The following is a 26,723-nucleotide window of genomic DNA, read 5'->3' as shown; positions in this document are numbered from 1 at the left end:
TTCCTCCATGTACATAACCAGATTTTCTTAAATGCTTAGCGCTAGGTTACCATGCTGACATTCATATCAAGCAAACGGACAGCTTATTTCCAGATCTCTGAGAATTTCCCACTCTGTTAGCCATCAATGAAAAAGTAAAAACAGAAATTGCTTTTTGGCAGCATCTGTGGGGAGAAATCAAATCCAACATTTTGAGTCCAGTGACCTTATTCAGAAAAGAATGAAGAAGCGTCTGTCTTTGCTTCCTCACTCAGTGGCACAATTAAGGTTAGGTAGTGAGGGGAATTGTAACTGTATTTCAGCACTCAATAGAATTAACATGAGTTTGCCACAGTATAAATGCCTCAATACCCTTATTATGATATCTGGATTGTTCCATAATTCTGCTTCAAGTGTGAAATACATCGATTCAGGATGGATTGAACATATTGTCATCTGGTAAACAGTGCTGTATTATGTGATATATAAATCCTGAAATTTTCCTGTCAGTTGTTTCTTACATTTGTTTTATTTATATATATTTATTGTGGATGAGTCTAAGGCTGCGAGAACTGGCCTAGATAGGTCCTAGACTTAAAAGCATTTAGGTCACAAGATAATTTCCAGGCCATTACACCCACATGAAAAAGTATCAAACCTTTAACATCTCAGACAAGATATCGTAGGTGGAAAGGTTCTAAACATGAGGGCACCAACTGTGAGAAGGTGGGGTAATGGTGATATCATTGGACTAGTTATGCCAAGGACCCAGCTAATTCTGTGGAGGCATGGGTTCAAATGTCCTCATAGCTAATTTTAGTAATAGCGATCATGATAAATATTACTGATTTTTGTTAAAAACCCATTTGGTTCATCTGTTTCCTTTAAAGAAGGAAATCTTTTTCTTAATCTGTGATTCAGGACCCACAGTGAAATAGTTGACTCATAACTTGACAGCAAGTCTACATTTGACTCAGTGTGGCATCAAGGAGCCTTGGCAAAACTGGAATCAGGGAAAAAACTCTCCACTGGTTGAAATCATACCTGGCACAGAGGAAGATGATTGTGCTTGTTAGAGGTCAGTCATCATGACTGACATCTTCCAGGAATTCCTCAGTGTAGATTTTTTTTGGAACCTTTTCAGGGCTGGTATGATGCAACCCTGGAGTAGGTGGGACTTGAACCCAGGCCTCCTATTGGAGAGGTAGGGACGCTACCACTGCATCACAAAAGCCCCCTGGGTTCCTCAGGGTACTATCCTAGGCCCAACCATCTTCGGCTGCTTCATTAATAACCCTCCCTCCATCATGACGTCACAAGCTGGAATGTTCACCAATGAATGCACAATGTTCAGCTTCATTCACAGCAATCTACAAGGCACAAATCAGGATTGTGATGGAATACCTTGCACTTGCTTGGATGAATATTTCTCCAACAGCTTAAGAAGCTTGACACCATTCAAGACAAAACCGCCTACTTGATTAGCACCACACCCACAAACATCCATTCCCTTTACTCCCAACACTCAGTAACAGCATTGTGTACCATCTACAAGGTGCACTGCAAAGATTCACCAAACATCCTTGGGCAGCACTTCCAAGCCACTACCATCTCGAGAAAGATAAGGGCAGCAATTACATGGAAATTGCACCATCTGCAATTCCTCTTCAAGCCATTCACTATCCTGACTTGAAAACATATCACTTTCGGTATGGCTGGGTCAAGACCCTGGAATTCCTTCCGAAGTGACATTGTATGTCCACCTACAGCACATGGACTGCAACAGGTCAAGAAATCAACTTGCCACCACTTTCTCAACAACAAAAAGAGAGACTTGCAATAAATGCTGGCTCAGCCAGCAATGTCCATGATAAAAAAAATTGCCCTCTGTTTCAATTCAATTAGGTTTGTTCAATAAGTGCTTGCCCAAAAGAATCCCTTGCCAAGAATATGTGTTTGTTCAAAATTTATACAACCACATAAAAAAAGTTTGAGTTCAAACAGATATTGACAAGCAATAGTAATGCATAAAATAATGCATATGAAGAACCATGGAAAATTCACAGCAAATGAAGGCATTCAGTCCATCTTGTCTGTGTTGACTGAGTAAACTAGTCATCTTTTCTAATCCCATTTATCAACGTCTGGTCTGTAGCCTTGCAGGTTACAACACTTCAGGTAAAGCCAGGGTATTTTTAAATGAATTCTTGAGGGTTTCTGCCTCAAACATCAAAGTGGACAACAAATTTCAGACACTCACCATCTCTGGGTGGAAAAGTTTATCCTCCAGTCAAATCGTCTTAAATCTGTGTATTGAATATAGACCTCTCTGCTACAGAAAACTGGTCTTCCCTGTTGTGTTAAATAGTAGACATGTCAAAACACTTTCCAGCCAATTAAATACATCTTTGCAGGGTAGACACTGATGTAATGTGGGAAATGCAGCAGATAATTTGCATCCAGTGAGCTCTCACAAAAGCAATGTGATAACAGCTAGATAATCTGTTGTTTGTGCTATTGATTAAAGCTAATTATTGCACAGGAATCCACAGATAATTCACTTGCTCTTATTCAAAACTGTGCCAAGAAATCTTTTGCATTTATCTGACCAAATAGGACCTTGATTTAATATCTCATTCAAAAAGGAATTCATGCAATACTGCCCCAGTACTGCTTTGACGTGTCATCCTTGCTATTTGTGTTCAAGCTTTGGAGTAGGGTTTGAACTTAGAACCTTATGATTCAAAGATAAGCATTGTACCAACTGAGCCATAGTAACACACTATAGCATTTTCTATCACACTGTAATTAAGTGGTATAACATTATAGATTTGATCCATTGGATGATATTCCTATCTGAACTGCATAAACCTCAAAGTACAACGGGATCTTGATCAGATGGGCTGGTGGACCGAGGAGTGGTAGATGGAGTTAAATTTAGATAAATGCATTTAGGTACTGCATTTTGGAAAGGCAGATCAGAGCAGGTCTTATGCACTTAATGATAAGGTCCTGGGGAGTGTTGCTGAATAAAGAAATCTTGGAATGCATGTTCCTAGTTCTTTGAAAGTGGAGTCACATGTAGACAAGATATTGAAGAAGGCATTTGGTTTGCAGGCCTTTATTGTCAGTGCATTGAATACAGGAGTTGGGAGGTCATGTTGCAGCTGTACAGGACTTTTGTTAGGTCAGTATTGTAATCTGGTCTCCCTTTTGTAGGAAGGATGTTGTGAAATTTGAAAAGGTTCAGTAAAGATTAACAATGATATTGCCAAGTTTGGAGGGTTTGAGCTATGGAGAGAGGCTGAATAAGCTGGGACTATTTTCTCTGGAGCGTGGAGGCTTATAGAGTTTTGTAAAATCATGAGGAGCATTGATGGGGTGAATAGCCAAAGTCTTTTCCCTGGGTTGGGGGAGTCCAAAACTAGAGGGCATAGATTTGAGGTGAGAGGGGAAAGATTTAAAAGGGACCTAAGAGACAACTTCTTCACACAGAGGGTAGTGCATGAACAGAATGAACTACCAGAGGAAGTGGTGGAGGCTGATTTAGTTACAACATTTAAAAGGCATTTGGATGGGTATATGAGTAGGAAAGGTTTAGAAGGATATGGGCAAATGCTGGAAAATGGGATTAGATTAATTTAGGATATCTGGTCGGCATGGACATGTTGGACCAAAGAATCTGTTTCCATGCTGTACAACTCTATGACTCTAAATGATTCTGTAAATATTGAAAGCATTAGTGGTCATCTTCTAAAATTCTACAGACTCTGGAAAAATCTCTGCAGATTAGAGAATGGCAAATATAGCATCACTATTTAAAAAGGGAGGAAGACTGAAAACGTAATTACAGATTGCCTAACATTAATATTGGGGAAATTAGTGATTCTATTATAAAAGACATGATAACAGATGATTTGGAAAGTATTCATGGGATTGAAAAAAGTCAATATGGGTTTATGGAAGGCGAATCATGCTTCGCAAATCTATTGGAGTTTTTTGAAGATGTAACTAGTAGAATGGATTAGATTAGATTAGATTACTTTACAGTGTGGAAACAGGCCCTTCGGCCCAACAAGTCCACACCGAACCGCCGAAGCGCAACCCACCCATAACCCTACATTTACCCCTTACCTAACACTACAGACAATTTAGCATGGCCAATTCACCTGACCTGCACATCTTTGGACTGTGGGAGGAAACCGGAGACCCACGCAGACACGGGGAGAATGTGCAAACTCCACACAGTCAGTCGCCTGAGGCGGGAATTGAACCCGGGTCTCTGGCGTTGTGAGGCAGCAGTGCTAACTGCTGTGCCACCATGCCGCCCACGATCGGGAGAACCAGTGGATGTGGCTTATTTTGATTTCAAAATGGCTTTTGATAAATTCCCTCATAACACACTAGCAGTTAAAGTTGAAGCACATGGAAGTGAGAGTAATATGTTGTCATTGATTGAGAATTTGTTGACATAAAAACAGAGAATGGGAAAAAGAAGGTATTTTCTGAGTGGCAATCAGTTACTAGTGATTACCACAAGGATAGGTGCTTGGGCCCTAGATATATATAAATGACCTGGATAAAGGAATAAAATGCAACCTTTTCTACATTGCTGATCACACCAAATCAGGTGGGATTGTGAGTTGCCAGGAGGTTGCAAGGAACTTTCAAGGTGTTTTAAACAAGCTGAGTGAGTGGGCAAATACATTGTAGATGCAGTAAAATATGGCTAAATTTGAAGTTATAGACTTTGGTGTGAAAAGCAGAAATAAAGAGTATTATTCAAATAGTAATATATTGGGAAGTGTGGATTTGTAAATCTATTTATCACACCTGGAGATGCCATGGTGAAAGAGCTATTATGGTTATGTTAGTTGCAGAGTCCATTGCAATATTAGTATTTACCTATCATTCATATCTTTCTAAAAGGAAATTTATTTTAAATGCCACTATTCTGAGGGGTAAATAAGCATAGATGTAAAAATAACAAAACCCAGAAATGCTCTATTACATTTGAAAAAAGCCTAAACTTGTCAAACATTATTTTCATCATTCCATGTTCATCCACCTAATTCCCAACAACATTTTTTTATCGTGCATCAGGCTATCAGAAAGTTTTTCCTATTGACATCTCTTAACATATTATCTTAATCCCTCCTTACAAGCATTTAATTAAATCAGTGATTAAAACTTTAGTAGCCTCTCTAAGCCTGACATTACACAACTGACATTGTTAAGAGAACACATTTTTTCAGTATGTCAATGGTCATTGTTGTGTGAATCACAGTCAACACACAATATAAATAGGAAAACATTTCTGTTTAAAACCCTGCTTACATAACACAAACATTCCCCCCATAAAAATAGTTCTTTCCCTTTTGGTATATTTTTCCTCTTTATTGAGTGTTTGTTTTCCTACTGCATCTGCAGTGCACAACAGGCCTTAGCTAGCTTACACTAACTCTAATGGAGTTAGCACATCTTTGCTGCTTAAAATGTAACTTCACTTGCCTTCTCCAGCTCCTGAAAAAAATTTTCAAATCATCCCCAGTTCCCAACTGCAGCGTTTTCACTTGTAATCCCTTCTGATGGCTCTTTAACAAAAGGTGCAATTTTATTGGTGGTTGGAAAGAAGGAAGGGCAAATAATTGCCCTGGAGAGATATTCACTCACTTCTTGCCACATCATCAACTAAGTGCTCAATGTGAAGATCCCTCAGCAAGCTACTAGATTTTCCAGTAATCAAGACCTTTTGTAGTGAATTATGGGCCTCAACTCACCACTGGCATGATTACCTGTCCTTCCAGTGAACAAAAAGAATGGCAGTTTTCCTAACAGGGAAAACAACATGACCTGTCTGCTGGGTTGTGGGGTTTGCAATCAGGGAAGGGATAGAGAGCAAGTTGCCTCTGACCCCCATGACCCCTTAGTCCTTGAGACACAAAAAAACAATATTTGCCTTTTTTCCACTGAATCAATTGACAATCAGGGCTCCAATAATGACCTCCAATACCCAAAGGGTTGCAGGCTGTGGTTGGCCATCAGAATTTGGTGGTGTGGCACCAACATTTAGATCCATGACTCTCCAAGAAGCTCACCAGTCGGCACTTAACAGTGAATTGGAGCTGAAGCTAGTGAGTTTTCTCAGTGGTGAAGGTAGAAAGTTAATTCACCAGTGGACATGCCCACCCCTACTCTTGGACAGCAAATTATTGAATCTTGGTTTAAAAGTTTTGTTCCAACTCCTTCACCATATTATACCAATTTTTTTGTCAATTCTCATCAATAGATGTTGGGCCTAAACTCCCAGAATTTTGTTTGTGCACCCTTCCATCCTTTGCTGAAATTATTTTCCTTTCCCCAAATCTGTCTCCACTAAATTTTGGAACATAGATGTCGTTGACATTCCAGCATTTATTGTCTGTTCCTAGTCACCCATGAGAAGGTGGCGGTGAGCTGCCTTTTGAACTATTGCATCCATGTGTTGTAGATAGACCAACAATTCCGTTGGGGAGGGAATTCCAGGACACTGAAGGAACTGTAATGGTCTTAAATGTCAGTGTTGTGATTTTTTTTGCTGGCCTTGGTGACTGTTCCTATGTGCTCCCTGTTTCCTTCTCCAGCCTTGTTCCTCTTTCCCTACTAATCTCTTTTTCCCTTCCACTCTTGTGCCCCCATGACATTCCATCCATGACTCTCACTCCTATCACCTCTCCTTCTAATTCTTAAACTTTCTTACCTTCTGTTCACTCAGCCCTATAAATCTGCTTGACCTGAATCATGAAATGTCATTGAAGATCAACTGGAACCAGAGTCAAAGAAAGTTTATTGTACAAAAGAAGGCCATTCAACCCATTTTATGCTACATTACAGGTATATGCCACATTATTTTAGCTAATGTAATGCCCCAGCTATTCCCCATATTAGCTCTCCTTATTCTTCACGAGAAATGTATCACTTTGCTCTTCATTCTCTCCATTAAATTTTATCTGCCAGACTCCTTCAATTCATCAGGTCCTTTATTGTTTGCAACCTTTTGTTTCATCTTATCTTTAGACATCCAGAGTGCTCTGATTTTATTTGCCCTTCCTTTCCCCTGATTGGAAATGTCATACAACAATACCTGACCTATCTCAAATTTAAAGGCAGCCCATTGCTTGATTAACATTTTGCCTGCCAATCTGCCTTTCCTCTGTACCTTTGGCAGAATATAGTCTGAATAAGTGGTGTTCCAACCAGCACGCTGGAAATCAGCCCCCTAACTGCCAACTAAACAAAGGCCGACAGCTCTTTAGTACCTGCAACAACACTGTGGCCACTGTGCAGAATGCACTTTGCCTTTACTAGGGGTCCTCACTGAATCCCAAGAGATAAGTCAGGCAAAATAGGAGTCACAGAGTTGGTGCCACTGGCAAGGTGCTGAGCAAGTCAAATACAAGGAAGTGGATTCAGTGTCAGTGTCCCCTGCCTGACTTCATGTTAATGGCTCCCTAGATTAAGCGCTGGCTGCTGTGAGCAAGGAGCAGTCCTATAGGCCACTGGCAAAAGAAACATCCTGCAATTTTACCAATAATTACAACTGCATTTGTTCAAATTAAGGATTTAAACAAAATACTCAAATTACATATTTCACAAATATAATAAATATATGCACTGACTATATGTATTTTATAAGCTTGACTTGAAATAATCTTCCTCTGCTCGCAGTACTTGAGCAAATAGTGTGCAATGCACCAGAAGTGTTATGGCAACATCTCAGCAATTTAGCAACCTGTGGGATTTCATTAAACTTAAACGGATGCACACTGGGAATAGTCGTAGGCACACATATGGGCACAGGGCCAAGCAGAAAAGATGTTTGGGTGCTGTTCAGGCTTTAAAGATATCAGTATCATTAAAATGTGCAAGTAAAGTTAAAGCTCAATGGGAAAACCAGAAAGCATGTTTTCTTATATGTAGGTATCCTCTATGTATTCTGAACTGATAAAGAGTAATTTTTTTTTAGATTAGATTACATTACAGTGTGGAAACAGGCCCTTCGGCCCAACACCGACCCGCCGAAGCGAAATCCACCCATACCCCTACATTTACCTAACACTACGGGCAATTTAGTATGGCCAATTCACCTGGCCCTGCACATCTTTGGACTGTGGGAGGAAACCGGAGCACCCGGAGGAAACCCACGCAGACACGGGGAGAACGTGCAAACTCCACACAGTCAGTCACCTGAGGCGGGAATTGAACCCGGGTCTCTGGCGCTGTGAGGCAGCAGTTCTAACCACCGTGCCACCGTGCCGCCCTAATATGTTTGTTAATTTATCTCTAGAAGAAAAAAGGGCTTACATTTATATGTATATGTTATATTTGTACTACCCTTTCATGACCTTAGGATGTACTAAAGTGTTTTAGTGCTATGTTCTTAAGATCAACACATTAAATAATTCATACTGTATTGCATCTTTTCTTTCACAGGTAACAGATTTCAATTGTAATATTAGGAAACTAACTGACAGTTATGCAAGTCATCTGCAAATGGCCTGGTGTCAAATTTTGTTCACTTATGCCCCTGTGAAGTGACTTAAATCACTTTACTTTGTTAAACGTGCTACATAAACACACATTATTGTTGTTATTGCTGTTGACTTGCATCCAACTAAATAGTATAAATGACATACTAAATCCATGGCTGGTTATGGCTAATAAGGATAAGGAACATCATCACCTGTGCAGCCCTCTCCAAGTTTCATACTATCCTGATTTGAAATTCATTAATGTTCCTTCATCATTACTGGGTGAACAAAACAGGAATTTCCTTTTTTTTACACTGCAGGGTAACCTTTATCACATGGACTGTAATAATTCACCAGCACTTCAATAATATTAAGAATGGGCAATAAAATGTGGCCTTGCCAGTGTTGCCCATAGTCCATTTAATCTATCTTTAAAACTGTTACAGTTTAAAGCTACTCAGGCGCTGATTGAGGAACTCAGTATTGGAAGTTACTTGAGGCACACCTCTGAGCTTACAATATCTTTTCTCGCAACCTGTGAGCTGGATCCCTCAGCAATCCAGAACCTTAGATGGGTGCATTGTTGGCAGCAGCTACAATGCTGAGAATTGATGAACTCTCGACCTCTTATTGACTGGGAGCTTGCAGGAGTTGTGGTACTTGCATTCCTGGCATCTTTGATCTTGCAGAGGACTCTCGGAAGCCCAGTCCAGTATCTGATTAGCACTTAGTATGACAGTCCTACACAAAAGTATACAGAACAACCTCGATTATCCAAACAAGATGGACAGGGAGTATTTTGTGCAGATAACTGATCGTGAACAAAGGAAGCATTTATGGGACCTCGAGATCTTGTTCAACTACTCTGAAATTCGGAAAATTGATGTTCCGTATTAAAGGAAAAAGAATAATTAGAGAGCGAATAGGGGCCCCTCAAGAACCAAAGTGGACATCTATGTGTAGAACCTCAAGAGATGGGCAAGGGTCCTCAGTGAGTATTTCTCCTCTGTGTTTACCGTGGAGAAAGATATGAAGACTTGGGAAGTTAATGGCGATACCTTAGGGACAGTCCATATCACAGTAGAGGAGGTGTTGGATGTATTAGAATGTATGAAAGTGGATAAAACTCCTGGTCTTGACTAGAACATTGCAAGAGGCTACAGAAGAAATTACTGGGTCCTGGCTGATAGTTTTATATCATCGTTAGCTGTAGGTGAGGTGCCGAAGACTGGAGGATAGTGAATGTTGTGCCATTATTCAAGAAAGACAGCAAAGAAAAGCCTGGGAACCACAGACCAGTAAGCTTAACATCTGTGGTGGGTAAGTTACTTGATAAGAGTCTGAGGGAATAAGATATCCAAGCATTTGGAAAGACAGGGTTTGATTACGGGTAGTCAGCATAGCTTTGTGAGTGGAGATCGTGCCTCATAAATTTGTTAGAGTTCTTTAATGAAGTGACCAGGCAGATTGACAAGGGCAGATTGACAAGGGCAGTATGGGTAGACGTACTCCATATGGATAGCAGTAGGCTGATCTGGAAGATTAGATCGCATGGAATCCAGGATGAGCTGGCAAATTGGGTACAAAATTGGTTTGATGGTGGGATGCAGAGGGTAATAGTGGTAGGATGTTTGTCGGACTGGAGGCCTGTGACTTGTGGAGTGCCTCAGGAGTTGGTGCTGGGTCCACTACTGTTTGTTATCTATATTAATGATTTGGATGAAAATGTACAAGGCATGATTAGCAAGTTTGATGATGACACTAAAATAGGGTGGTATCATGGACAGTGAGGAAGGTTATCAGAAATTGCAGCAGGACCTTGATCAGCTAGGGAAGTGAGCAGAGAAATTGTAAATGGAGTTTAATATAGATAAGTGTGAGGTCTTGCAATACGGAAAGTCAAATCAAGGTATGTAGTGGAACAGAGGGACCTTGGAGTTCAGGTTCACAGTCCTCTGAAAGTGAAGTCACAGGTAGACAGGGCAGAGAAGAAGGCTTTTGGTACAGTGGCTTTTGTCAGTCAGAGCACTGAGTATAGAAATTGGTAAGTTATTTTGCAAATACACAGGATGGTGGTGAGGCCGCACTTGGAGTATAGTGTTCAGTTTTGGTCATCTTGTTATAGGAAGGATGTTACTAAACTGGAAAGAGTGCAGAAGAAATTTACAAGGATATTGCCTGAATTCAATGGTTTGAGTTATAGGAACAGGTTGAACAAACTAGGATTTTTTTCTTTCGGTGTAGGAGACTAAGGGGGGGGGCACTTATTGAGGTGTATAAGATCATAAGAGGCATGGATAGGATGAGTGCATTCTTCCCATGATTGGGGAATCAAGAACTAAAGGGCAAGGTTTGAGGGGAAAGAATAAAAGGGAACCAATGGGCAACTTTTTTACAGAAAGGGTGGTATGCATTTGGAATGAGCTGCCAGCTCAAGCAGTTGAGACAGATACATTAACAATATTTAAAAGGCATTTGGGCAAATACACGGATAGGAAAGGATTAGAAGGATATGGGTCAAGTGCAGAGAAATGGGGATAGTGCAAATGGACATTTTGGTTGGCATGGACCAGTTTGGGCCAAAGGGTTTGTCTCCATGCTGTAGGACTCTATGACTTAAAACCTGCGTAATGGGCTGAATTTTCCCAGTTCTTTGGAGACAGGCAGGGGGTGAGAAGTCTGGTAATATGCTGGGAGAAGGATCTGAGAGTGGAGCTTGATATTGTCCTACTGCCTTAACATATCACCAATGGTGACAATGTCAGCATCATTGGGTATCCAATTCAGCTGCTTATGGACCACTTTTACACCACCATTTCCATACTTCTCCCACCAGCATAATCTGGGATGAAGGGATTGTCTTATGACACTGAGCACAACACTTTAGAAGCTCAGCATCATCCAGCCCTTTTGATTGGCATCACATCCATCACATTTAACATTCATCCCCTTCACCCTGCTGCACAGTGGCAGCAGTATGCACCAGCTCGAAGATGCACAGCAGTAACTCCCTAAGATTCCCTTGATAGCCCCTTCCAAATCTGTAATGTCCAACACTTGGTCAGCTCCATCAGAAGTTGTGGTCAGCCAAAGCAGATGGTCCACAGGAAGGAGTGGATCTCATCCAAACAAGACATAGGGTGGACACCATCCTATGGACAAGTGTGAGGTCCAGTAACATTTTTAAGTCCATAAGCAGTAACCAGTTCCAGAGGTTCTAGGCCACGTTTTTTAATCTCAGGAGGCAAGGTGTGTAGATGGTTATGTTCATAGATCAGAGCATCTATAAATTTCTGCTCTTAACTTTGTGCCCGGATCACTGTAAGTTCGACATGGAGCAATGAAACAGTCAAAACAAACACATACTAACTCCCTGACTGTAGTTGGGATCATTTGGTCATGGATAGGATTGGCCTGTGTGAATTTGGTAAAGTTAATGAGGGAGTCTAAATCAGCTCAGAAGCTGTTGAGTTGCTGCAAGAGTCTTCTATTGGTTGGTTCATGACAAGGCCAGAGAGGTGAAGCAACTCATCCCTCCTGACAGCCTCAAGTGTTCAAGTGTTGGTAGTAGTTCATGACCAAGCAGGTCATCTAGCGACATAAGAAAACAACTGCCCTGACCAGAGAAAAGTGTTACTGGCCCAGATGGCTACTGTTGAAATTGAGAGATGTGTCCTTTGACAAAGCAGGGAAGTGACTTCACCCCCAGCATGGGATCTCTGGTTGCCAAGGGATGTCTAGAAATTTTATAATCTTTGACCGCAGTAGTAATAGGACTGTCATGTCCTCATACTTACAGATTTTTACAAAATTCACACAGGCCAATCCTATCCATGACCAAATGACCCCAACTACAGTGTTGTGCTCAATGCTTCCTCATAAGACAACCTTCTGATGGGAATGACCAAGTCAATGAGGGGATAGCTCAGCATCACATGAGGCTAAGCTAGGTGTTTGAGATATTGTCCAAGAGGATTAAGACAGAGTGATGAGATGAAAGACCTTGAACCATCACAAAGTTATCAGGACTGACCTTCCAAATGGTGCAAGAGTATCTCTCCAAACTTAGAATATCAAGGATTAGAATAAGATGTGGAAGTATGGAACCCTGAATTTCAGAGTCATCAAGTAGTAGGACACACCAGCATTATTAAACCAATAGATGGAGCGCAACCTCAGAAAGCAGTTCATGGAGGGAAGTTGCTTGAGGCCTGAAGTCTGGTGGGCGATGTGGACGCAAGCAGTTCACTCAGTGGTATTGTGGAAGCTTAAGTGTTGGTGCATGATGGCTTGAGTTCAATGGAGTCATATAACAATGTGGAATCTTGGAGAGACATGTGTGTTGTTAATCCAATGAGTGCATCCAGTGTGGGCAGGCTTACATCCGACCTAGAAAAAGGTGCAAAAGGCACTTGCTGGGAGACAGCAGTTGAAGCAAGAGGTGTTATTGATCATATGAAGCATGAAGACCTAACTGACCTAGGACCTAAAGAGGGAAATCCGTCACAGAACCAGGGTCTCTTAGAAGGTACCAGTACAAATATGTTGCGAAGAAGGTCTTCTCGAACATCAACCTCAACCCTTATCATTGGCCAGATGGATGATGCTGCCACTAACATGATTCAATAGAACTCGCTAATCACATAACTGCTTAAGAAACAGCCACTGTGTGCTGTGTGTAGATGACAAATGACAATGATTATATGCCCACTTTTAGGCTATCTTTTGATTCCAGATTTTATTAAATTTAACTATAACTATCCGCCATCTTGGAAAGTTTGAACGCATTTCCATAGAACCTTACTGTGGTTCTCTGGGTTACTATACCAGCAGACATTATGAGCAAGCCATTGTCTGCATCTTTATAAATGGAGGGAAGATATAGATATTGCTCAATTGTTTTCATAATACAGCCAAATGAAACTGGTTAGCTTTAAAAATTTCACAATCTAAAACAGGATATAGCATTATTTGTGACACACCTAAAACCCACACTGCAAATATTTTGTTTCACTTTCACAACAACGCCTACAAACCTAATCCAGAGATCCTAGCTTTTTCTAGCTCTTTAATTCAGATGAAAGGGAACTGATCTTCCTCAACTTTTTATTTGTTTATGGGAACTGACAGCCACTGGCCAAGGAAGCATTTATTGCCCATCCCTCTTAAAGAGTTAACCACAGTACAGCAGATCTGGAGTTATATGTTGACTGAACCAGGTAAGAACACCAGATTTTCTTCACTAAAAGACACTCATGAATCAGATAGACTTTTGCAATAATTGACAGTGATTACATTGGTCACCATAAGGCCAGCTTTTTGTTCCAGACTTTTATTGGATTCAAATTTCATCATCTGCCTAGCTACGATAGTGTGGGTCCTGGATTATTGGTTTAGGAGCATGACCATTACACCATTACTTCTTCCCACAGTGTCATGGTGCAAGATGTTTGAGAATAAACCCAAGCTACTTCAAGATTTTGTCCTGTCCCACTTGGCTCATGTCACTTCGTGCCTATTCAGAATTGGCAAGGTATACCAAAGCCTGATTTTTTTAAATTTCCAAAGTTGTAGAAACAAAAGTAATTTTCTGATGGGATATTAATTACCTTTTTGGAAATGCTCGAGTACCCCAAGAAGCAATCTCTAAAAACTTAGCAAATATTCATTCCTTTTCTGGGCCTCTGATCCATCTTCAGACTGATATGGCATTAATTTTCACACAGTGGGTGTCTCTCATAAGCTTTAACATACATGGCTGTCAATCTCAAGCATTTAAACAACCCTCTACTACAACCTGGGCCAGCAGCTGCATTGGGATTTAAAGATGCCCAAAATACCTTCTGCATTTTCAGAGGTATGAAAAATTCAGAAATTTAGGTCCTAAACAAATGAGAAAAAAGAGATTTGGAGACATAAAAAGACAGAAAGACAAAGGGAAATAGAGAACCAGCAACATAATTTGACACCATCTTGCAATATACAATCACATGCTGTTCCTCACCCATTATGAGGAGAGGAACTTTACCATGACTGCCCCAAGTGGCAAAATTACTGTGCTCAATCCCCTGATGCTCTGACTTACTTTGTCAGAAACACCTGCCTGAAGGGAGTCTCCCCTGACTTAATCGAGGGCTACGCTCTATAGGCTTTGAGGCATGGCTATGTAGTTGAAGCATATGCACTGTGCTTGTTGTAAATGTGACTGGAAGATAGTGCATGTATGAGATTGACATAGCACAGTGCCCTACAGTAACACAGTGCCACTGACTGATTGCTGCCAACCATGACAGCTTTGTATCGATGCTGAGTGGCAAGGGAAGACAGAAGTACTATGAACCTGTAAGCTCTGGCTGAGGGGCAATGTGAAAAAAGACAAGGCATCTGTGAACATAAAACTAGGCACAAAGTAAATGAGTGCTAAGAGAGTGACGGAAGAGCCCTGAGATGCACCCTGGTCCAATCCACGAGTTGAGTGCCTCTTGGCATGCAAACATTTCTGGCAGCAGCATTGCAATGAAAGGTGTGCTCCAAAGTACAATATTGACATGTAGAAGTAGACTGGATGGATGTCATAACAGCAATGTTGGAAGTGCTGTTGTGATATGCATACAGCCACCACTAATGAAGTGTGCCCTGAAAAGCTGGTGCCGACTGTCCAGATTGGAGGTCTGGTGGAGTAAGCAGTGAGCTGGAACTCTGTTATATTCATTTGGCAATGCTGACTGGACAAGCATTAATTGCCCATCCCCAGCTACCCAGTGGGCAGTTAAGAGTCAATTACATGTGGGTCTGGAGTCACACGCAGGCTGGACCAGGTAAAAGTAACTAATTTCTTTCCCCGGAGAACATTAGTGAAGCTAATGCTTTATATGACAATCAGCAGTGGTTACATGGCAGTTATTGGGCCAACTTTTCATTTAATATTTTTACTGAATTCAAAATTCACAATCTGCCATAGTGTTAATTGAACCAACATCCTCAGGGGAATTCTGGATTGCTAGCCCAGTGACCTTGCCATTTTGCCACTGCATCACCTGCAGCTACCAGTAACAGCTTTGACTTTCGTGATGGGAATTTTTGCCTTCCAGTTTCTACACAGGAAGTGGTAAAAACAAGAAATTACACATTAATGAGGTGAAATTAGGTAGCAATGAAGGTGACATCTCTTCTGATTTCCCCAACTTTCTCACCAAAATCCATGTCATTTGGGACTGGGAAGATTTTGTTCCTCATTTTAAACAGTGCCCCAAGTTCTAGATTCACCCACAAGAGGAAATATTCTTTTCTCATCTACCTCCTTAAGATTTTTCAGGGTTTTTTTATACTTCAATCAAGTCACCTCTATTAAATGTCCTTTGTTACCCTGCATGGCCTATACATTAATTATATAAGTAAGCTATGATTATATATTAATCTAGACCCACAGTAATGTGTTTGACACAGTAGTGAAATGTGCTCAAATATGATTACCAATCAGTTTATTCATGATGATGCCTATCCATCACCTTCTCAAGGGCAATTGGGGATGGAAATAAATGCTGGCCTAGACAGTGATACTCACATCCCATGAATAAAATAAGATAATTTATGTAATAATAAATATTATGAAAATACATTGTCCATTGTCCAAAAGTGTTATACTTTTATGTTGTTTCACAGTAATCTTAAAGTATACATGCAGCAACTTTCTCACGTAGAACATGTAGTGATTTGATTGAAATAACCACTCTTATCAACAATCTTCAGGCTCTGCTGAAGGAGAGGAATGCAAAAGCACAACTTATTTACCAATTACTAGCTGCGCAATCATCAATTCTACCTAGTCATAAACAGACTTTTGCTATGGGCACTTTTAAACTCTTGTTTATAAACCATTACTGCTGGCACATTGTGCTGTGAAACCGACAACATATCCTAACATGTTCATCTGACTAATGTTTCCCTATAAATGGTTTTTCTGGTTAAACTGGTACATATTGATGTCATTTTGAACTGAAATTGTCATATTGTAAGGACTGTTCAATAATATTTAATCACAACCAATTGACAGCACACAAACATTTCCTACCTTTAAAAATAGAAGGTCTTTTCTTAGGGCGCCTTAAGTGTATTTGCTCCACGTTCCTGTAGTTTCTATGACCTCTTTCATAATTATCAGTTCTCATCAAGAGTTCAGTTGGAAGGCTAACCCTCCGGCTTGAATTTAATTCATTCTGGTATAAATCTGCAGTATCTTTGCTCATAGAGTTCAAGTTGCTATCGTCAAATGCCATTGAAGTGGTCTTATCAAAAACTAGAGGAGCAAAGTCCAGCTTCACATGGAAAAGATGCTTAGACGATCTTGTTGTTTAAACATAGTAAGCTCAACTGTCTGATTGCCTAAAGTTTACTTCACATTCTTGTTAGGGCAGTCCAGCGAGTTAATGGGCGAGGTCTCGCACAGGTGTAGAATTACAAAATAGTCTTTCCCGGTAGCAGAGGATAGATCCAGAACAAAGTTAAGAAAGAAATATAATAAATTATTAAGATTTTATTCCTCTCAAATAGGTACAAGTATGTAGAAATAATTGTACTATTTTAAATAATTTCAGGAACATTCTCAGGAAACTGACAGTGTATTCTTTATGTGTAAACATTCACATATTTTGAGAATCAGGTAGTTAATCTATTTTACCTGGAGTTTGACTTTAGACAATATATTCCTGTTAAGTTATAAATACTGACTTAGTGTTAAAATATTCCGGTACAAATAATCTAGAATGCTTACAATAAAGTGCTTACAATGGTTATTAATCTTATTAATGCATATACGAATCCGCAGAATGCAATTTCTGTGCCAAAAGTGTGTCACCAGCAACTTTGGAAAAGGTTCCAGGATAGGTATATATGGTTCGTGCCGAAAACGAGCATGAGACTCTTTGTGTGAAACTGAGCGCGTGTTTGAGGAGCTCTGCAGGCGTGCTGTACTCAGAACAACCAGGTCTATTTATAACGTAACAAATGATTTTAAAGGCACCACTGGAAGTCATCACCGAAATGGTATGTTTTGTGATGCTTTCAAATTCGACAACAATTTTGAAGACAGTCTTTAGGCCATTAAGCCACTTCTGATCAACCTGTCCCTGAAAGATATTGGTGGTGTGTCTGAACTCAAAGTCGAGAATGTGTTGCTGGAAAAGCGCAGCAGGTCAGGCAGCATCTGGGGAGCAAGAGAATCGTCGTTTCGGGCGGGAGCCCTTCATCAGGAATTCATCATTCTCCCCTCGGATGCTGTCTGACCTGCTGTGCTTTTCCAGCAACACACTCTCGACTCTAATCTCCAGCATCTGCAGACCTCACTTTCTCCTGTCTGAACTCAAGGTTAATACTCACTTTGACAGCGAGATGCCTGAGGATGTGCAGTAGTTATCTACAGCTCTCCAGCCTAAATTAATTAAAGCCTAATGTCCAATGTTAATAGATCACACTAGCAAAGCTAATCCAAAACTGAATTAATTTAGCTGCAGCCAAATTGTGTTAGCAGAGTGTCAGAATTTATTTTTTTCCTCCTTGTTTCCAGGCTGAAAAGCTAAAGACTTCCTTATAACTCAGATCATTCTATAAGAACTTAGTATCATGATCTTTCTTTGTAATCTTCTCTGACTAGAAATGAACCTTTTCAGCAAGGGTAACCTGGGTTTCAGGACTGCACAATTTGATCATGGCTCTCACTGATTTGAAATTTACAGTTGGCTATATAATTCACTTGCACATTTATATAGAAGCTCCTTTGGTTCAAATAGGACATTGCAGTGTGATTTGAAGGCTTAATGGTTGTGATCAGTAAATTCCTGTGCTTTGGGAAAATGCTGCAAGATGACAAAAATGGACAGCTCTGTAATGCTGCTGTTGCTAACTTGTGAAAATGGAATCAAAAGACAGAATCTTATAGGGGTCTGAGCAACATGTGCTATGGCAAAATGTGTGGCAGAATTGAATGAGAAGTCCAGTGAGTTCCATCTCAAAATTCCACGGACTGCCATGTTGGATATAATGCAACAGCATCTCAAGGTACAATTCAAGGGGGTTCAGCTGAAGGCACCTTGCATCTATGGACATTGGCATCCAGCATATGTTAGCCCATCATGACCTCTCCAGTTCACTGACAGGTTGCTCACAAAGCACAGGCTTGCATTGGACAGAACAGCAGCAATCAGCACTGAGAGGTTACAGCTGAGACTTGGGCAGAGTACATCTCAGAGGAGAAAGTGAGCACTACAGACGCTAGAGATCAGAGTTGAGAGCGTTGGGGTGGGGCTGGGGATAGGTAGATGGGAATGTGATAGGTAGATGAAGGTGAGGGTGCAGGTGAGAGGTTGGAGAGGAGGGTGGAGTGGATCGGTGGGAAGGGAGATGAACAGGTAGAACAGATCAAGAAGGCAGTGTTGTGTTGGAAGGTTGGATCCGGGTTAAGGTGGGGGGAGGGGAAATGAGGAAACCAGTGAAATTCATATTGATCCTATGTGGTTGGAGGGTCCCAAGGCAGAAGATGAGGCATTCTTCCTCCAGGTGTCGTGTGGTAAGGGTCTGGCGATGGAGGAGGCCCAGAACCTGCATGTCCTTGGGAGAGTGGGAAGTGGAGTTAAAGTGTTCGGCTCTGGTGGTGGGGATGTTTCGTGCATGTGTCTTCGGCCACAAGGTTGTTTCATGCATGTGTCATCTCAGGTCAACTGTCTTGGAGCTCAGTCATTTTGTGCCCACCTGCATGCCCATACCATCCATGCCTTGCTTTGCCATGTGACATCTTAATTAGTGTGTTTGCACTTCAGCCAGAGATGAAGGCTACTGTCATTTTGAGGAAGTGGAGTAATAAGCCCATGAAGATGCTGCAGCTGAATGGCTACTCAGGATGGATGAGTGTGCAGGAGCCCCAGAGATTTCAGGCCTTGACTTCATTTCCTGTGCATTAGTGAGGCACAGTGGCAATGCAGACCCCATATGTCCAGGACATGGAGAAAGAACTTTGCCAGATGCTGGAGTGGAACCTGAGGGCTGTGGGGGAGCACGACCATCCTCTTCTGGAGATTGTAGAGAACACTGCACTGGATCTCTATGCGATTGGCTTTTTGCAAAAAGCGATGGGAGACCTGTGTGGGATATCTTAGTGGTGCACCCACTAATGCATCAGGGCAGTGGTAAGGTCACAGTTCATTTCGTTCCCTCAAGATGTAGTCAGTGCTGCAGCCTGAACAGTTAATTTGGTAACATTGCTGGCTTCTCCCGGGTCAGGGTACCATCAACTACACCTATGTGGCACTAAAATGCTAATATCAGAACACAGCAGAATTCATCAAGAGAAGGAGTTCCATTTGATTAATGTGCAGGTGATCTGTGATCTTTGTTAGTTCCAGAGGTGTGTGCTCACCATCCTGGCAGCTGTCATGCTTATATATTCTGGAGCACGCTCATGTACCTGGTGCTTTTGAGAGTCTAGGTGCCTTATAAGACTTGTTACTGGATACCCATGGTGACCATGTTTCATGATACCATAATGTTACCCCTGATTGTTGTACAGCACAGATTTATTGCAACCTATGCCTCAACCGTGGCTCTTGTAGAGTACATTTCCATCCTTGGACTGGACTGGTATGATGGGGAGGGCATACAGTATAGTTTGAACAGAGTGTGTTGCATTATCCTGGTGTGCTGTTCTCTGCATAGTACAAAACAAGATGATGTCCTGGTTACATAGGAATTGGGGGAATGATTCCAGTCATCTGTGGAGGAAATGAGGTCATTGAAGGAGGAAGCTGTTGTTGTCCCTGACAGAACTCAGCTGTGACAAGTACTACCTGCCAGATAGAAACTCATTGATGGTTGGCATTGTGACCAAAACATTTTACAGTCAACGATTGCTGTACCCAGCACCCTTCTGTTGGAGGTGTTTGTCAATGAGTTTCTATCTGGCAGGTAGTACTTGTCACAGCTGAGTTCTGTCAGGGACAATAACAGCTTCCTCCTTCAATGACCTCATTTCCTCCACAGATGACCTGCCAAATGGTTGGCATTGTGGGGATGAAGTTCTGCTTTTCTTAGCTTCATATTTACTTCTTTTTCCTTGTTTTAAATAAAAGTTCACATGTATGTTAATATTTGTTCAACTTATAACCCGTATGTGATTTTCCCCTGCAAGACAATGACAAGATTTGAGCCCACAATGGACATTAGTCATAGGGTAGCACTGATTCAGAGGGTGTTCAAATGGGATGTAGCTACTGACCGGTAAAGCGTGAGACATGATGAGAGAATTGCATTGTATATATGGGGAGTGTTAGCCATACCGGATATGTGCCATGGACAGCATTACTTTGTGGCTGCTATATTATTTTGTTGCTGGTGAAGGGTAATACTGGATTGCTAATGATTGTGTAGGTGCACAGCGGCCTTACAAAGATGGTGTGGGCATAAGGGATGTTGGTATTTTGGCAGATATCTGCTGAAGCTAAGTTATTATGGGAAAGATATGTGTTAAAATGGGGTGGAAACTGGATGCAAAAAACACCATAACGTTAGGATAGATAATTAATGAAATGCATTTGTAAAGATAGGATGAAAAACCCCATCAGGCCTTGCAGCCAAAAACTTTCCAAAAAGCTAGACGCAACTCGCACCTCACCAAAATATTGCATGTTTAGTCCAATGGTGTTCTTTTGAACATTGCCACTTGTCAAGTGTTTTGCATGCATAAATTGATACTTACAATACAAGTATGAGTCTACACCTTGCTTGTTGTTGTCATCATTTTTCATGAAATGTTCACTGAAGCATTGAAAGCTATTCTTATTTAAATGGTGACTGAAAATATATGAATCTTTGACATTTCTTCCAAATAGGTGATAATCTTGATGGACATACATTATATAGTTTGGTAATTAGTCAGCAAACAAATGCTGATGAACTTTCCATTATTTCCTTTATGACCTGGAATTCAGCCTTTTAATATTCTTTGTAACTCTGCACTTTGTTGTCAGATAATCATATGATTCATGAAGCTGGCAAGAAATCAATATATCTCTAAATATATAATTCATCAAACCACACTTGCCCATTTCCTATGGCCAGAGTACTGCATGAAGTTTTAGGTTGCAAACTTATGAACACAAAACCAAAGAGAAAAGATATACAAGTAAATTTTAATGCTCTTGAACCTGAAATAAAATTACCTTTACAAATGTACTACAGTTGAAAAGAACAACAATTCGGCCCAAACATAGCATCATAGGATTCCTATAGTGCAGAAAAAGACTATTTGGCCCATTGAGACTGCACTGACACTCTGAAAAGCATTCCGCCCAGAACCAGCCTCCTATGTATCCCTGTAACCTGCACTTACCATAGCTAATCCACCTAGATTGCACATCCAAGGACACTACAAACAATTTAGCATGGCCAAGCCACTCCACCTGCACATCTTTGGGCTGTATGAGTAAACTAGAGCACCTGACGGAAATGTACACAGACACAGGGAGAACATGCAAACTCCACACTGACAGTCACTCAATGCTGGAGTCAAACCCAGGTGCTGTGAGACAACAGTGCTAACCACTGAGCCACGATGCTGACAAAGTAAAAACATACACGGTCCTCCTGCTTGTGCTATTTCTCAACTGGTTCTGCTGATCTCCTGTTAATGTTAAGTTTGGGGCAATACTTGTGGAATTCAGGTGCAAAATATTTTAAAAGCAAATGAAGCCACTTAGAACTCAAAAATGGCGAAAAGAATTATGCTCCATCAACCTTTCCCATCCCACCCTTATCTTCATAATTTACCCACAAAACAAGTTATTGCTCAACATCAAAGGCTGAAAAATTGTTTTGGATTTGATTGGCACAGCATAACATATATGCTGAGGAATGCAGGAACTCCCAACATAACCAGAACTTGTTGGTACTAGCTGGTTTTGAAAGCATGATTTGGTTAGTATTAATTTTTTCAGAAATTTGCAGGTGTAATTATTTCAGTGGCTTTCTTCATTAAAAATCAAATTTAGAATCAGATATGATATTGCGCAAACTAAGGCCTCTGGTCCATTATATCTGTATTAGCTCTTTGAACAAGTTATCGAATTAATCCTACTTCCCTCTCTTTCCTCATTTCCTTAAAATTCCCCTTGCTATTTTAATGACCATAACAATCCTCTCTCTGGTTGTCTGTCATTGTTTGGCTCAAATTTAGGAGAACTTGACTTCCACACCTTATTTGTGGTCAGATGGTAGACTCATTAGAATTTGGCCCCTGTCACTTTCAGAAGTACAAGTTTAAAGACCTTTTTGCCAAAGAACTAATTCATACAAGTCAATGAAAATACATACTGTTGTTCAGTTTAGAAATGTGCAGGTTGTCTAAGGCAAATCATTCATGAGTTGTGACATATGCTGACTTTTTACTGAAGAAGAATGTATTAGACTATTCTGAACTTAGTTCTAAAAAATCAAAGCTTTGTGTCTTGCAATCGTCAGAATATTAACACAAGAAAAATCAACTTAGACAGGAAGCTGCAATTTATATAACTTGAAAAGAAGATGCTGTTTGATCGAATTGATTGCAATGGGATGCAGCAGGAACAGTTAACTGGAAGCCTAACTGATGATCTTAAATTGATTTCTAGTGTAATTCTTTTTGCCATCTCGATTGCTTAGTTATTTGTTGTCTAATAGCAGATGTTGTTTGAGCTTTGGGCTATCATAGGCTAGTTGAATATGATCAGCATGCTGCCTGCTATGGATAGTCAAAAGGATGTGTTGTTTGATATGGTCTTCCAGTCTAGGAGATACAGCTTACAAACCTGGCATCACAAGGACCCTGATATATCTTGTTGCTTAGTTGTGTGGTAGAAAGATTTTTTTTTTGGCTTGATGACAGCATCTTGTTAATGGAGATGCATGTGTTTACTACATGACCTCACACTGCACTAAACTCCATTTGCCAAGCTTTTACCCATTCATTCAACCTATCCAAGTCCATTTAGAGATTCCTTATGTCCTCATCACAACATGCCCTCCCAACTGTTTTGAATCATCGGAAAATTTTGATACATTACTTCTCCAAGTATTAATATAGATAGCAAATAATCAAGATCCTAGGACATATGACTCTATGACTTCCTTCTAGCCTGAAAAAGGCACATTAATCTTGACTCAGTCTTCTGATTATAACTAATGCAATATATGCTAATGCAATTCTATGCTAATGCAATATATGACCTCTAATTTCATGCAATAACCTTTTATTTGGCATCTGAAACATAAACAGAATTGAAACTCAGCAAGTCTGCAGCATCTGTGATGAGAAAGCAGAATTTCAAGTCCAGTGACCCTTCTTCAGAATGGTCATAGAGTCATAGAGATGTATAGCACAGAAATAGACTCTTCGGTCCAACCCGTCCATGCCGACCAGATATCCTAACCAATCTAGTCCTACCTTCCAGTATAGCCCTCCAAACCCTTCCTATTCATATACCCATTCAGATGCTTTTTAAATGTTGCAATTGTACCAACCTCCACCACTTCCTCTGGTAGTTCATTTCGTACACGTACCGCCCTCTGCATGAAAAAGTTGCTCCTTAGGTCCCTTTTGTATCTTGCCCCTCTCACCCCGAACTATGTCCTCTAGTTCTGGACTCCATCAACTCAGGGAAAAGACTTTGTCTATTTATCCTATCCATGTCCTTCATGATTTTATAAACCTCTATAAGGTCACCCCTTAGCCTCTGATGCTCCGGGGAAAACAACCCTAGCCTATTCAACCTCTCCCTATAGCTCAAATCCTCCAACCCTGGCAACATCCTTGTAAATCTTTTCTGAACCCTTTCAAGTTTCATGACATCTTTCCGATAGGAAGGAGACCAGAATTGCATGCAATATTCCAACAGTGGTCTAACCAATGTCCTGTACAGCCACAACATGACCTCCCAACTCCTTCAGAACTTCCTTTAAAAAACTTGGCTGCTGGCTAACAGGACCAGGCAACTTGGCTGCCTTAACTCCCATTAGTTTGTCATAAGATTCCTCATGCCATATCAGGGGAATGTTGGATTTGCCTGGAGAATGGTACAATGTTTTTGAGAGGACAAAAAGATTTCCATGGGCAATCATCAGTGCTCTACTATACTGCTTTCTCGCTATTGTCAATGCTAGCTCATTTGTAATCTGCACATGCTATTATCTCTTTTGCAAACCTAATTTGCTCCCTTTCGCAAAGAAGAGGCCAGCACGGAGACCCACATTCCCACCTTCCCTTCTGAGAAGGAAGCTACTCTATATTGACTAGATTCAGGACCACAATCTTGTGAATGATCTGGATTACTGATGCAATTTCACAGTAGGTTGAGAAAGTAATGTTGCACATCCGTGGCAATCAGAGGACTGCTGGAGGCCAGACATCTGCACAGCCTCAGGCAAAAGATGATTCCATAGTCTCAACCATAAAGAATTTCATCAAAATGTAAACAAGCACAGGAATGGTAGGCATGTTTGTCAGAGATGGTTGGTAAACTGGATCGAAAGATGGTGGGTCCTCAAAGTTATCAGTGCTACGTTGACTTTGGCATGCATCCATCTGGCTGCCTCCATTGACATGCTGGCTTCTACAGTGGATAGCCAGTCAAGCACATTTATTGTCTGCCAGATAAGGATACTCCATTGCTCTTGCCATGGATGCTCAGCATTTAAGGGTAAAGCGTTAAGGCACAGTGACCTCATTCCAGTTTGCACCTTACTGCAATGTCAAATTCTGCAGAGGTCCAAGATGAGAAGGGCAGTCCTGCATCTTGATAGGATACTCTCAGTAGGCTTAAGCCCTCTAGGCTCATGCATTCTCAAGTATGACCAGGCAGATCTTCCAGGCCAACGGAACCAACTGCAGAACAAGCACCTCCTAACCAGTTGTTGGTGTCAGGACTACAGTTACACATAGTGGGAGGGAAGGGAAGGAAAAAAGTTACACCATTGGAATGAGAGAAAGATCACTATTATGTAAATATATATGATTTGCAAACTTAAAAAGCCTCCTTTAATGACTTTGTTGCTGCTGGACCTAGTGAAGTCCATATCCATTTGTGAGATGGGTAACAACTTCAGACATCCCAAGGATGAAAGATGTTGTAATGGCCAAGTATTGCTAGCATCTCAGGCAACCAACTTCTTGACTGCAGGTACCCTCAGACCTTACCTTGAACCATGAACGTGATGACAGCAGCTAATACACTACCCTTTAATTGAATAAAACTAAGGTTAAATGCTGTGTGCAGGGATTATGATAAAGCCTGCCTTGCATAATTAGTTCATACTTACACCCACCATGTAATGTGAAAGTACAGATTCAGTGATGATTCAATAGTGTACAGTGGTTGGAAGCAACTGAGGAAGATTCTGGGAGATATCAGCTTGCTCACCATTACAGAGGAGGGGATCATGGAGAATCCGCTGTCAAAGGCAAGAAAGAGATAAGACAAGGTTATATTGTTTGTATGTAAGAGCGCAGAGTATACTGAACAAAACTGGGGCATTGGAAGCAGAAATTGCTATAGGGGGATATGGCATTGTAGCATTGACAGAAACGTGGCTCAAGCCAGAACAGGACTGGATACTTAACATCCTGAGTTATAAAGCTTTTAGTAGAAATAGATTGAGTAAAAAGGGAGAAAGCATAGAAGTCTTGGTCAAAGATTGTATCGTTGTCCTTGAATGAGGTATAGTTTTTGAATTTGAATCTATATGGTTGGAGGTAAGAAACAGGAAGGGAGCGTTGAATTTGTTGGGTATTTATTGCAGACCTCTAAATAGTAGGGGTGAAGTAGAAGAGAGCATTTGTAACATGAACATGCAAGTCTGCAGACAAGTAGAATTATGATAATTAGTGATTTAAATCACCCTAAGGGTAGACAGGGAAAAAGATAGAGTAAATAGCACAGAAGGGCAGATATTCTTACAATGTGTGCAGGAGAACGCACATTTCTAGTTCTACCAGGGAGGGAGCTATGTTGGATCTTGCCCTAAGAATTAAGGCAGGTCAAGTGGACGACGTCAAAGTACAGGAACATTTTGGAAATAGTGATCATAATATAATAAGTTTCAATATTAAATTGGAAAAGGATAAAATTCAGTCAATAATTAAGATTCCACACTGGAAAAGCACACATTTTAGGGGTCTAAAAGTTGAACTTGACCAGGTTGATTGAAAGACATTTTGGT

General features: G+C 40.8%; 1 protein-coding gene across 2 annotated transcripts in view; it reads right to left on the bottom strand.

The window, feature by feature from the left end:
* The window catches only part of LOC122551062 (protein furry homolog), a 350,939-nt gene extending 334,111 nt beyond the window's left edge, over positions 1 to 16,828 (bottom strand). For both annotated transcript variants that reach the window (XM_087988218.1, XM_087988219.1), the window contains exon 1: positions 16,561 to 16,828. In XM_087988218.1, the coding sequence (XP_087844344.1) occupies positions 16,561 to 16,765 (205 nt within the window). In that variant the 5' untranslated portion in view covers positions 16,766 to 16,828. The remainder of the gene's footprint in view (positions 1 to 16,560) is intronic.
* Between the last annotated feature and the right edge of the window lie 9,895 nt (positions 16,829 to 26,723).

The sequence above is a fragment of the Chiloscyllium plagiosum genome, unplaced genomic scaffold (assembly GCF_037043375.1).
Source record: "Chiloscyllium plagiosum isolate Xiang-an unplaced genomic scaffold, Cpla_swu_hap1 HiC_scaffold_6, whole genome shotgun sequence".
Lineage (NCBI taxonomy): Eukaryota > Metazoa > Chordata > Chondrichthyes > Orectolobiformes > Hemiscylliidae > Chiloscyllium > Chiloscyllium plagiosum.
Note: the sequence above shows the minus strand (reverse complement) of the source record. Positions and strands in the feature narration are given on the sequence as shown.